Source organism: Centruroides vittatus, unplaced genomic scaffold, assembly GCF_030686945.1.
Source record: "Centruroides vittatus isolate TY-2023 unplaced genomic scaffold, ASM3068694v2 contig_120, whole genome shotgun sequence".
Taxonomy (NCBI): domain Eukaryota; kingdom Metazoa; phylum Arthropoda; class Arachnida; order Scorpiones; family Buthidae; genus Centruroides; species Centruroides vittatus.
Window position 1 is genome coordinate 512,375 of NW_027120768.1, and position 15,397 is coordinate 527,771.

The window sequence follows — 15,397 nt, forward strand, 5'->3', positions numbered from 1 at the left end:
AAGACAACACATAACAACCAGAATGCAGCCTCAAGTCGGTCTTTCAACATTTCTACTGATAAATCATACTAACACATTTATATTATAAATAATAGTGATACCGAATAATGGTCAAACATCTGAAAACCTACTTAGAAGAATTAGTTCATTCTTTCATATAAATGCTAAAACCTTCAAGTTCACAGCAAGTTAATATTAAAATTAACTGATTGTTTTACAGCTCAAGGCTTACTTAACAGGTAGAGAATGATGATAATATCATAAATAAATCTCTAACAAGTTAAGTGCCATTATTATTAAGGTTACAATTCTATATAAAAATGAATTTGAATTAATAAATTCAAAATTCTTGTTCATCAATATATACAGAGAAAATGTTTCATTGAATTTACAATTTGATATACCAATAAAACTGAGTACAAAATGACACAATTAACAAATCATATAGTAGCAAGCTATGAACAATTTCTAATTATTATTTGTATGAATTAAAATTTATATAATACACACAATATTTTTAATGACAATTTTTATTCCCAAAATAATGATGATATAGATCTAAGCTCTTTAATTTTCATGATCTAATTAGTGAGATAGATCAAGGAGCTGGTAACAGTTAGTACCTTGACTAATTTGGCTCTAAGCAAAGGAATTATTATTTTTTTAATTGTATGAAAGGGTTTGAAGTATATAGACTTTAAATAAAAATAACAAGCAAACATATATATTTTTTTCTACATGAAAACAAGTTCTCTCACAAATAATTTTAAATAAAAAAAAAGTTTTATACTAATATATTCGGAAAAGCAGGTGATATAAAATTGTATTTTATGTAATATTTTGAAAACTACATAATAGAATTTCACTATAAAAATGAGACAAACTAAAATTAGAATCGTAGAGATAGAAAGTAAACAACTGTTCATTAAAACACTAAAAAATTTTTTGGTAGCTTTTAAAGTTTAGTATATTTTTACCTTGAGCTATTGACATAATTATAAATTCTTTATTTTTAGCTAGAAAAACTGAAGTAGATTGTCCTTCAAGAAAATATCCAAGGTCTTTAGATATTTATTGACATCTAAATAGTCAATCATTGCAAATAATTAACAACATTTATAAATTTTATGGAAAATAGTTTTTCTCAAAAGATCTTTTCAATATATTAGCAATGTTATAAAATAAATAAGTTGCATCCTCTGCATCATAAAATTTTAAAAATTCTATCCAAATCTTTATATATAAAACTGAACATAAAATAAATAATTGAAAATATTTTTTAAAATATTAATTACAACATTTTAACAAAAATTTACACCAAATAACTTTGACAATTCTGAAATACCAGCTGATAAAATTCTAAACTAATTTATATTTGTCCAAATAGTGATAAAGCAATTAAAAATACCTTCAGAAAGATTCCGGGTTAAATGACTTGCCATTTTTCAAATTCGGCTAGTCACTGTGATATTAAAATTATTAAGAGATTAATAATTAGTTATCATTTTTATAATTAAAAAAAAAGTATTTAAAAATTAACAAAATTATACATTTTACATACTTTAATATAATTACAAATTACTGCTGAAATGAATCATTTCTACTAATTTAATAACATCTTAAGTTACACAATTTGTAGTATTACAGTACCTGCAATATTAAACTTTTATCTGAGGCACTGATAAATAAGTTCCATTTAAAAGAAAACAGTGTTATACATCATTTTATTTTTATTAAACATGTATTGAAGCTATTTAACAATCTAAGTTTTGCACTTGTGTATTTAAATTCTAACATAGAAATTAGAGCTTAAGAATCTTATTTTAAATTAGTTAGTTATTAATTTGTAAATAAGAGGATTACAAACAAAATATTAAAAATTTATAACCTTTATAAAAACATTAAATACTCCAGTGCTCTAATTACCTTTAATTAAGTAAGGTAGTGATAATTCTTGACAATTTGATTAAATTTTATTTAAAACAGTAGAGAATGAGGGTATTTAAACTGACTGACCTAAATAAACTCTTTAAATTAGTTTAAATAAAAAGGTTAGAAGCATGTTTGTGTTGCCTAGAAAGGAAAATTTAATCTCTTTTCTTATCAACTTTCAAAATTTTGAAATGTATGTAAAAATCAAACAATAAAAATAAACTTTAGTCATCTGTATCTTTCACAAGGTAAAATATTTCTTAAGCATGTTTATTCTATTTTGATGATAATATGCTTTTCAGTTAGAAGCATACAGTGTTCTATGTTATATTATTGTGAAAATGTAATACCTTAATTTATACACCTGGAAAGTAACTGCTACATTAAGGTATTCAGATTCTATAATTTCATGCAGGCAACTTTCAACTGCTTTCAAACTGACAAAACACAGGTTATCTGCACAAAGTTACAGTAATTTCATTTTAGTATTGACACCCCAAATAAAACTTATATTGTATTTTATGAATTTTTTTCTAATATTAAAATGTAAATTATTATAAATGTCATTTTAATTTTTATAATAAAAATTTTTTTTTGTTTTCAGTACAGATCACCAGACTTAATAACTGACAAGCTTGAAACTGGAAGTGGTTTGGATTTCTGGACTTTCTGGACACAGGATATATATATATATGTAAAATATAAAACAAACAATGAAAAATAAAGAAAAACTTTTTTTAGCAGATCTAAATTAAAACACTTCTAAAGAAGGGTCAGTTTGATTATTATTAATTCTCTTAAAATACAGAATATCATGTATACTGTAAATATTTAGGATGAAAATTAAATGAAGAAAAGTAAAGGACAAAACTGAAAATTATTATAATTCCAACAAATAAACACTTAGTTGTGAGAAAACTAGAAGAGGTATCGTATGATACACTTGCTACAGAAACTGAAATAAAGTGGCTGCGTGGCAAAGTAGTCTGCCAAGATTCAAAACTATCCAGTTTTCTGGTAATTCTGGATTTCTGGAACAGTACTGGATATTTTGTCCAGTACTGTTTATCATTTGAAAAATATTTGAAGAATCATAATTATATAAATAATGTAAATATTTTATTGAAAATAATTTATACATTTTCAAAATACTTATTAATCATTATTTTTATTAAAATATTGACCTTTTCTTTTTGCAATTTAATTCTATATTTTAGAGCAGTGTTCTGCAAACTTTTTGTGTTCAAGGTACACCTATCAAATCAAGAAATTTTAGAGGTACACCAAAGAAAAAACCAATGTTTATTTAATATTTATTTATTATAAAAATCAGTACAATGTTTAATGAGAAATGTGAGCCTGCTTAACTGAGCACAGGCGATCAAAATTTGGAACAATCACTGATAAGGCTGCGCTCTCATCTCTTGGTCGATCGTCCTCAGGCGTTCTCTTTTTCTTGATTTAATCGTAGTGAGAGTTGAAAACCCCAATTTGCATAAGTAGGTCGTGGCAAATGGTAAGAGAATTGCAATAGCATGCTTTGAAAGCAGTGGATACTCATTTTTTATATGCAGCCAAAAATGTGCTAGCTCTGTTTCGGAAAATTTTAGTTTTAATGTCCGATCAGTTTTTAGCTCCATGAATTCTTCCTGCTTGTTTATCGGTAGGTGTCCAATGGAAATGCTATCTGAAAATGGATTTCGTACCCAGTCCATAAGTTACAGGTCACACTTAGGAAAATAAGAGTTCATTTTTTCTCCTAATAGCTCCAAGTGTTTCACTATCAAAGCCTGCACTTTTTTTGTGAATCGGCAGCCATGACATTTGGGAACATTTCATTACTACCATCAGTAGCATGGCTGATCCATAACACCAACTTAGCGCGAAAGCTTTCAATCTTGTCCAATAACGTTAAAATATTAGAATTCCTGCCTTGCAGTTTTTTGTTGAGCTCATTTAAATTGGGGAATATATCTGCCAGATATGCAAGTTTTGCTACCCATTCTTCTCTTTTAAACAGAAAAGTAAAATCTGAACCCTAGGCCTCTAAAAACATCTGAGTCTCATTTTTTAGCTCGTAAATTCGAGAAAGCACTTTTCCGCGAGAAAACCATCGTACTTCTGTATGAAACAGAAGTGACTGATGATCTGCTCCCATTTCCCGACACACTGCATTAAACAGACGAGAGTTCAGCAGTCGCGACTTGATGTAATTGACAATTTTGACGACTTCTTGTAGGACAGACAACAATTCATCAGGCAGAGACTTCACCATCAGTGCTTCCCTGTGTAAAAAGCAATGTACATTTTTAATATTAGGGTTTTTTTTAGAAGCCCTGGTTATAAATCCCCTAATTTTTCCTGTCATAGCTGCTGTTCCGTCCGTACAAATGCTTATGCAGTTGTGCCATTCCAAATTATACTCACTGAAGTACTGGTCTGTTACTTTGAATATTTCTTCTGCAGTGGTATAACCAGGTAGTGGAAGACAAAATAAAAAGTCCTCTTTTATTTCATATTCATCAGTGTACCTCACATTTGATATGAGATGCGCGTGACCACTGATATCAGTAGCCTCGTCAACTTGTAGCGCAAAAACTCCACTAAGCCTTAATTTTTCAATTAACGTTGATTGAATGTCGCTAGAAATATCATTAATTCGACGTGAGATCGTATCTGCTGACGCAGGTATTTTTTCGATTTCCTTAGCAGCTTCTTGGCTAATCATAATCTTGACAACTTCTTTGCAGACAGGTAAAATTAAAGTTTCAGCGAGTGAATGAGGCTTCTTGGATTTAACAAGCATATTAGTGATCACGTAGCTTGCTTTCTGCACTTTGTCTGATGTTTTGAAAGACGAACTCATAAGAGTTACCTGTTTCTTAGACTGGTCTTTCAAACGTTGAAAAAAGGCTTTGTCTTTTTGAGCCACTGATGGGTGTTTAGTAGTTAAATGTCGTAAAAGTTTACTGGGCACCATCGAATTATTACCCAAAGTTTCTCCATTTTGGGATTGGGCATGATTCATCTCCGCAATATATAAAGCCGTAACGTACGTAGCTCATCATATTTTCGATTAACAAGCTTAGGTTTTTTCTTTGCTGACTCTGCTTCTTGGGAATCATTAGTTTCACTTGACGAACTTGCGGCAGGTTTAAGGAATTTATATACACATACATGTATTAGGGTCTATTTATTTGTAATAAAAAAAGTCAATTATGTTCGCGACGACACATTCACAAACTAGCGGCTAGTTACTGGCGAAAAGCGATTTGTTTCAGTTTACAAAAGCGCATGACAACGATGACTAAGCGAGGCGCAGCGTTACAATATCACATTGACACGCGCATGCGTGCGGTGCGCGGGCGGGCTGTCCCGCTCCTCGTGCAATGAAGCGCTTCGCTCGCATAACTCTCAGCTATGTGTAGGTGCATTATCTTCACAAAACTCGACATTTTTCCGTGGCACACCAACTATTGACCGCGGCGCACACTTTGCGGAACACTGTCTTAGAGTAACTTTTACTCCGTAAATTCAATAATCAGCAAAAGTTTAAACTGAAGTCAAGCATTTTCAATTTACAGTACTAAATTCTTGTTTTTCTAACTTTAAATCATCACAACCTGTAAAAATATATGTGAAAAGCAATATTTAAAAAATAATTTATTTCCATTTATGAATTAATATTCGTGGATTATATGTAATCACACATATATAATAGAAAGAAATTGATCAAACAGGCTATCATTGTGCCGGCATGACAAGGTGTGAACATACGTTGTGAAGTAGCTCTGTTCAGTGAAATTTTTTAAAGTATTAGAATATTCACAAAAACGAACAAAAATAAGTTTTCTATTAAGAATATTATATTCAGTGAGATATTTGAAAAGTAATGTTCAAAAATTATAAAACTAATTAAAATTTTTTTTTTAAACAAAAAATCTGAATTTTAAAATCAATTTATTTCTCAATTTTGAAAAAATAATTCTTTTTACAAGTGAACCTCGTAAAGAGAAGAGAATAACAACATTTATGAAAATATTTAGGGATTTTATTCAGTATGAATGCAGTTTAAAATTCAAATGACAGTAAAACTGAACTAATTGGCAAGTTGTATTCTGATCAAACAACACATTTAATGTGTTGTTTGATCAGAATACAACTTGCAAATAGTTATGGCTAGTATTAGTTAAAATATTTGATTTTTTTAAAATCCTTCATATATAAGTGTACAGATGACCTTTAGAAATTTTAAAAACTTATCTATTAAGTTATTAAAAAAAAGAGACAACCTAAAAAGAAGTAAACATAAAAAAAATTCATAACCAAAAGATGATTGGTTTTTATATATATAAAAAAAAAATGAAATCTGAAACCACACACAATTACTTATATGATATATAAAAAAAAATTTCATCACAGAACAAAGCTAGTACATCATTATAATGAGAAAAATGTTCTAAATAATTTTGCACTCTCTACTTGCTATTAACTAGAACAACAGACCACAAACAGAATAGCATTCACCTGTAAAATTCCTAAGCAAAAGAATCAAGAAATTTCATTTATTCTTTTATAAACTGTTGAAACCTATCAAGTGACAAAACTATATATATATATTATCAGAGATAAGTGAAATATTGCAACATACATAATATTGTTTTGTAATAAAAATCATAAGGAAAAAAAACATTAAGTTTCAATATTTTATTAAAATGATGTAATAAAGTTACACAAATAAATTAAGAAATTATATATAATTTAAAATTTGATATGAAAATTATCTTCGAGTACAAATTAAAAAGTAAATGCTGTTGTAATTATATAGGAAATGTAGACTGAATTGGTCAAACTAATTAGATATGCACAATCTAGGTAACAGGATATGAAGAAAGTCTTTCGCACACAGTTACACACTACTTTACACCCCCTTTTTCTTTTCATTTCAAGAAAAACTATGCAACTGTGTGAAAGTATTAACAGGAAATAAGACACAAAGGATTTAAATATAGAATAATAATAAAAAAAAATTGGACTTAATAGAATCATTATATACATTATAATGGCTGAAAAAAAATAGAAAATTTATAAAACTTATAGAAAATTAAATATTCTATGGTAACAAGAGAAATTACAATAAATTTTATGACGTGTTCAGAGATATAATAGCATACATTATAAAACTTTACTGAAATGTATTTTTAAAATACGAAAAAATAATCATTTATTTTAATAGCACTAGTGAAATGTCTTTTTAAAGCTTATTAATGCACTATCAACAGTTGTTGAAGTAAAAATAATGGATGAGAGTTGAATGCACTTAGTTGTGAAATGATTCTTAATATATTTATAGTTTAAAGTTTATTGCAAATGATATATAATCAATAATGAGAAAGCTTAAACAGTAATAGCATTGTGGAAATCACATGCTTATTAAAAGAAAATAGTTGCCATTTATTTGACTGGAGAGAGAGAAATTTGTCTAATTTTATTTAACTTCAATTATAAATATATATAATTAAGATTTCAGATCATATTTGTGTTTCAATAAAAACTATATTGCTATTATTGTTAAAAAGAAAAACAAACTGTCTTTACGCAGAGTTCAAAATTACAAGACACTTCTATATAGTTGAATGATTACATGACTAAGACATTAATAAAAATAAATATGTCTAATGAAACAAGTAGCATTGACAGTTTAATGATTAGTGATCAACCTTAGCATTTTTTAAACTATACAATATATTACTTTTAAAATAATAAATGAGTACATGTAAATAATGCCTAAAAAAATATTTTATCATCATCAATAGCAATTATTAAACAAGAAGAAATTATGCACATTGACAATAATCATAAATTAGAAACTGCTTACGAAAACAATTTAAAAATCTAGTTTTATTTTATTACATTTATCAATCATTTCATAAGGTATCAATTATTATCTTACAATTAGAAAATGATTATATGACAACCTGTTAACATAATAAACTATACAACCACTCACCACACCGGGATATAGTCAATCACGCACTCAGAACCGATTACAGTGTGCACATAAACAAAAAACTAACGCAAAGGTTTTCAAACTCCACCAGATTTCTTCTTCGGGTGTTGTAACGATTACCCGATGAAATGTCGTAAAGGCTTTCAGAATATAAAATTCAAACAAGCATTCTAATACAAAGACACTGTTCCTTTTACAATCCATCAGGAATTTAGTTTTTGTTTATGTGTGCACTGTAATTGGTTCTGAGTATGTGATTAACTATATCCCAGTGTGGTGAATGGTTGTTTATGTTTTAGCGATGCTGGCTAAAATATACTGTAGAACAGTCTTAGGCCTAATAAAGGCCAGACCTCAACTCCGATTCCTGATGGATTGTAAAAGAAATGGTGTCTTTGTATTTGAACATGTGTTTGAATTTTATATTCCATGCTTTTACGATGTTCCATTGGGTAATTGTTACAACACCCGAAGAAGAAATCTGGTGGTGTTTGAAAACGTTTGTGTTAGTTTTTTGTTTATCGATATATTCTAGATAAAAATAGTCAATAAGAAAAACACACCTATAAAAATCCAGAAAAATAGTATTATTATTAAAAATTTTTTTGCTGGATTTTTATAGGTGTGTTTTTCTTATTGTTTTTGTTTATGTGCACACTAATCGGTTCTGAGTATCTGAGTAATAAACTATATTTATTGTTTAGTTTGAGTACAATACAGTTAAATTCAACAAACTATCAGAAAAATTTTGCTACTAAAGTTAAATAATCTTAAAGTGTTTATATATTTAAACCTATAAAAAAAGTCAATATTTATTCAATAAAAAGGTAATGTCTTAAATATGCAAAATAAATTACAAACAGAACTTAAAACTAGCAATAACAATATTTAAAACACATTATAAACTTTTACTTAATTTGAATATTTGTGTATAAATGAGAGCAAAACAGATTTTAGTGTATTAAATTGTCTGATTTTACATTTTATCCCATAAAGCTTAATATTATAAATTAGTCTAACTTCATATATAATGCATAGGATGATTTCTTAAACTGCCATTTCTATTGCAGAGAAAGCCATATTCCATAACTAACAGAATTATACCGTTAAAACATGAATAAAAGTATACTGCACAGTAATTATTATATAAAATATTTAATGGTACAGAATGCATAAAATTCATAACTAAATTAGTAAAGCTACAAAAAGAGAAAAATAATTATTTTATTAATTTTTAAAAAGACCTTAACAAACTTTAATCAGATTTAGGTAATGTTAAATAATTAAATAAAATTTAATTGTAAAAGATTATCTTTAATTACAGGAGCTAGAATAGTATAAGATGTACCAAAATGAAATAATACCAAAATTAAAATTAAATTATATCAGCAAACTGTTTACAATCGTAATCAATTCAAATTTAGCAAAGTAAATTTTATTATGTAATCTTCAAACTTTTTTTTTTATTTCCCAAAACGAGAAAACTTTACATCATATTTAAGCTTACGTAACAAGTTTGGCATACATCACCAGTTGCCAAATTTACCGACAAGACAATTTAAAGGATAAAAAGGTAATAAACAAAAACGGAATTTACTATATTGACAATTTCTTCATTGTAATGTACGAAATGATGAACTGTTAGGAAGTTGTAATATAAAAAAGTGAAAAATTGATTTTATTCATGTAAAAGGTTATTGGATACTTTTGAAATGCCCTCTTTTCTCTGCACTAAATTTATTTTTGATTGACATAAAATTAATTATAAAATTTAACACAATTCAAAAGTACAATTGCATACAACATTAAGGCTTGTTGCCAAATCTGATTTTAAAATTAATCTTTCTTACATTAAAATTTCAATGTATAGATTTGTTTAATTTTAGTTTATATTTTGTAGAAAAATTTAGTTCTCAAAAAACTGATAAGTGAAAACTAAAAAAGAGCAATCTGGATTTTTAACGATGTTTTTAATTTATTCTTTAAAAGAAAACTTTGTGTCAAATCTTCTAGACCAGGGGTCGGCAACCCACAGTCTGCATTGCATAAAATATTAATAAATAAGTGTGAACAGTTTTATCCATAATGAATTTAGTAAAAATTAAAACAAGAAATCAACTAACAGACTTGCATCAAAACTAATTTAAAGCTAGCGGCGACTTATATTCAACTAAATATTTCCAATATATTACGTTGACACCAGTTTCAGAAGTTAAATTAAGTATACCTATATTAATTTATAATTATATACAAATAAATAATTGTGATTTACTGGCATTTTTTTCTTTTTTCTCTCGTACATGGCCTACATCAGTTCAAAAGTTTTAAAATATGGTCCTTACACTGGAAAAGGTTGCCCATCCCTGCAATCTCATTTATTTTTTAAAAACATTTTAACATTAGAATATAAAAAAATTATAAATATTTATGGACATTTTTACGTATGTACTTCTGGTTTAAATTTAATAAAGTAAGTAATTTCGACTTTAACGAATCTAATTTTTACCAGATAAGTTAAGATAAATCGAAACATGACTGTAAGTAGCAGAATTGAGGTTTAGACTAGGAAAAGGGAGGAAAAAAGAATAAAAAAAATACACATGTACAAAGAATAGAGAATAAAGCCCATGTCTCAGAAGGGGAGAAAAGATGAAGCTAACAATACAATCCTATATACCTGCAGCTATTTGTCAGAGGGTGAATTTAGTAACACTTTTGAAATAAAAAAATAATAATAATTTAACTGAGTAAGAAATAATGATTAATTTCTTATACAAATTACTAAAATAAAACTAAGTAAAAGTAAAAGAATTGTGAATAAAACCACACTGTAAAAACATTCAGTTGATTAAATTGGTAATTAAGATTTTGAATGATTGTATCTCAAAATAAATTATTATTATTATTGGAAATTTAAAAAAATAGTCAATAGGATAAATGATGAAATAAAAAAGTATAATATTATACTTGAAAATTAGTTACTGTATTTACTTGCACTTTCATATCAGAGAATACGTAACAGATAAAAGAAAAATTGAATTAAAAAAACATGGAAGCTAATATCCTGTCTATCATCAAAGAACGAAAGGTTAAACCAACCAAATAAAAATTAAAATCTGCAATTTAAAATAAAAGAAAAAAGAAACATTATATTAAACTCCTGCATAAAGATTCAGTGCATTTTTTCACAAAGAAAGCCTTTTATAAGAAATGGGAGAGAGATTTGACTATTTAAGACTTCCGAAACAGTCTGCCAGGAGTTTATATATTAAATGTATTCCAAACTAACAACTAGTTCATCCAGGATATTTTAAACGAAAACTGAAGAAATAACTCTCTCTCAACAAACAAATTGAAAACCACTATTCATCCTCAGAAATCAAAATCTAATCTCGATTCTTGCAAGTAATGTTTTTGAGAGCTTACTAATCTCAAAAACAGACAGAAAAATACAATCGTTTACATCTTACAAAATTACATTGCCAATATTTTTAAAAAGTCGGCTTTCATCTTTTACTTTTATGGATGAAAGCTTCCACATCTGAAAATGCTATGTAAAAACAGACAGTAAAACTTCTCTAACTCAAATATTTCTTTCACTCAAAGAAAACAAAGCACTAGGTAGACATCAACAGAATGGCACAGGAATTTAACGTCTTTGACTCGGGATTCTCTCCAAGTTGAAGTTTTTTGCCATTTCCCAATGCTGATTTACGTCACTTTCGATTTCCCCCATTCAAATTTTAACATTTATTCTATCCAAAGCAATCCATTCTCGGATTTAGACAAAATTTTTGGATGTCGATCGACACCTATTTGCAGACAACCTACCAGACCGAAGTGAGAACACTTCTCGCTTTATCTCGACGGGACGCACCTGCAAAACTTCACTTCCATTAGTCGCATCGAACATTTAACCGGAAGGTGGGCCGTTTAAAAGTAAAAATCTCGACGATTCTTTACGTAAAAGTCTATTTGGAAATCGGCATTTTTCACTCTTTAAGTCAGAGAATGGCATTGCCAGCAACTCAAAGCTCTTCCCCGCCTCTCGGTGCTCTGAGTCCGAGAAGTTTCGCCGCGATCTGAAAGGAAATGAAAGACAAAGCTCGCGCGGATATACCGGTATCGCAGATTACCGAAAATCGAGTAATAGAGGCTACAAAGTGGGAAAATTGAGTTTAAATCACCAATAACACCCTCTAAAAACGGAATATTTGATTGATGAACGGAAATTTCGGTAAGCCATTCGCACGGCTCTTATTATAATTCGTTAACGAGTAACTTCGATTGAAGAATAATAATAATAATAACAATCCGCGACACTTACACTTCGAGTATCCTGTCCCCTTTCCTGATCCCAGCTTTCTCTGCCGCTCCACCTTCCAGGACTGCGCTGACATGTTGGAGAGGAGCGTAGAGTTCGCCGTTGATGCTCTTCAGGGGTCCACCTTCGCTGACTTGACCTCTAACGTTGAAACCGAATCCCGTTTCGGTCTTGTATATCGTAACGACTCGAGGTCCCGTCTGCACGCAAGGAGACGACGATTCCCCGTTGGCCGGACTTCTGTCCGAGTCGCTGTCTGCCATCTTGAGAGGGGACGGTCTTCACCTGAATGACCTAACCGATCAACGGTAATATCTGGCTGATCGGTTACATTAATTTGCGTTTGACACTCGAAATTTTGTCGTAAACGAGTCACACTACCGAACTACATGACAGGAGTCTGACCGTTGACTAAACGACGCAACCTATTAATAACTTAAAAACAGACGAATCCCGAGGTAAAATAGCAAAGCGATTTCTACTTGCCGCCGCCAGATGGCAATTTGTTAAATGACTTTTTTTTTCCCCAATCGAGTTCGTCTGTTTCGTTCGTTCGTTGCACGCGCTTTTATGTCCCAATTTTTTGGGTTTTCGAGTAAATATTTTTTCACCCGCAAATTATTACGATAATAATATATCGTTATTTATATTCTCGGGAATATTTTTTTAAATATTTTTCTCCAATGGTCTCTCGTGTGTTCTTTCTCTCGGATGTGTTACATTCGTTATCATTTTTTTATTGATCTTGTATCGTTTATAAGTATTTTAAATACCACGGAATGTCGTTAATTTATAATTAATCTCATCCCTCTATGACAATGTTACTTAATGTAATGAGTCTTACTGTAAATTAATTACAGTATTTTGAAAATTGAAATGAATATATTGCAGATTAAGTTAATTAATGTCTAATCTGCTTATAAAAGCGTGTAAATATGAACATAACATTGTATGTAATTTGATTATGTGCGATACAGGCAATGGATCTTTAAATCGACATGGATGCAATTAATTGGTATATTCATAATTTAAATAACGCAATTTAGAACGTGAATGATCTGAATATTAAGGAAGATTGTGCTAGACAAAACTGCAGGAAGATCCTTATTACTTCTGAATATGTAGATGAACACGGAACAACGTAAAACTTCTTTAGAGAAACTTTAAAGTACGGTACCAGACTGCTTTAGTATGTTCGATTAGAGTAATATAGAGGTGTGATGTGGACAGTTCATCCAAAGCATAAAAAGGAAAAAGGACAAGGTTCCTTACAGATTACCAGACTAAATATCTGGCAAGCTTGGGATTGGAAGCAGTTCGGTTTTCCGGACGTAGGCCAAATATACACTTAAAATATAAAATAAACAATGGCTGCATTTGGCAGACTTGACAGTTCAGGAGCTGTTGAGTATGTTTCTGCCGAATGCCCTCTACAGTGGTGCTGTTTCGGAACGTGTTTGGTATTTTGACATCACATTTAGTGGCGTCTTTAATTTATGCTACCTGTCGCTACCCAAAACTGACCGATGATGGCTGCTTTTCGTTCCGACACGTAAGTCACTTGTTCAGTAGATGTAACTAAACGGCTACCGATTGAAACACCTTTGCTCAGTTACGACTGTTGACTCTGCTGAACGCAGCCGATGGAAAGTAAAGAATGAAACTGTTTTCGAAATGCCATATGCTTATGTGGCAAACACCGAAACAGTTTGCACGGTGAACTACGGCCTGTCAAATTCAAAACTAGCAGGTTTCAAAAATGGCCAATTTTCTGGTAATTCCAGATTTCGGAAACCTGGATATTGGTACGATACTTTACTTTCATCTATAGTAAGTTGGTTTCATATTTAAATACAAGACTTTTTTAAGTTTTTGCCTTCCTCCTCGATTTGGATTGACTTCTCTTTCTGTATCCATTGATTTTCTTTCTCTTTGAAAATCAGTAAATGCAGAAAGGTAAGTCAAGAGTAAAGAGGAAAGAAAAACAAAGAAAAAGAGGAAGATCTAAACAGAGAGAGGAATTTCAATAGTAGTTGAAGTAGAAAATAAATAGATGCATCCATAGACTTTTCTGAAGTTAAACATTACAAAATACAACGACTTGCAACTGGGTAAAGATTCAACATGGGCCAAACGTTAGCTCTTGCCTTTTTCTGCTGGTTATTTTGGTTTTTGGTTTTTTTTTTTTTTTCATTTTGTTAAATATTAGTTTTCTTTTGAATATGAACTTTGTTAAAAATATCACTCATTAGTTATCTTTATTTTTCTTTAATTTTTACATCAGTCCAATGTTTGAAGGATTTAAAAAAAGTTGCAATCTTGCATTTCACAATGGCTATACTATTCTCTCTCAAAATAACAATTCTCCAATAAAATCCAAAAATACAAACGACATACTTGAAGCAAGCATTCAAACAATAACAAACTTGCTCTTTGAAATATTGAATTAAAATTAGTGTCTTAACAAATGCTGCTATTTGATTATATTACATGCTTAATTTAATACAAATCCAACATCAGAATTATATAAAAACAATCTATCACCTTGAAGATGAATGATAATATGTATATGTCCTTGTAATTGGAAAAATATATTTATATAAGAGTGATAAACACTATTATATATATTTAATTTATGGTTTCATTGACATATGTAGTAACTTCTGATTCAAATAAATAATAAACTCAAGAAATAAATAATATTTTCAAGATTTTTAACAATAAACTCTGGAAAATAATCTAATATACTTCGAGATAGATAATGATACGTTTTCTGTTGTTTAAATATTCTACAATATTTACTAAAATTAAGCGTGTAATAAAGAAAACTGTTGACTCAATGTTTAGTCTATCCTGTTCAATGCTTTTTAGTAAACTGCACATTCAATTTAAATAATTTATGCATGTATGACAGAAAGTTAATTCAAATTAAGTGATAACTTTGTTGCAACACTATGTTAGGGGACTGTACTAAAAGAAGTTTTGAGTGAGAGACCAAGGTTAAAATACTGTTGAAAAATAAAATGTCTAACAATATTAGCTATAATTTAATATGATAATAAAATATAATAAATATATACAAAATCAAAACTGTAATTTAACTTTGATACCTTCAATTTATCTTGTATTTA

At 29.3% G+C, this 15,397-nt stretch overlaps 1 protein-coding gene across 1 annotated transcript in view; it reads right to left on the reverse strand.

Moving 5' to 3' along the window:
- Snx27 (sorting nexin 27) overlaps positions 1 to 12,767 on the reverse strand; it is a 31,263-nt gene extending 18,496 nt beyond the window's left edge. Inside the window, exon 1 of the mRNA XM_067281461.1 lies at positions 12,270 to 12,767. Within this exon, the coding sequence (XP_067137562.1) occupies positions 12,270 to 12,529 (260 nt within the window). The 5' untranslated portion in view covers positions 12,530 to 12,767. The remainder of the gene's footprint in view (positions 1 to 12,269) is intronic.
- Positions 12,768 to 15,397: the final 2,630 nt, after the last annotated feature.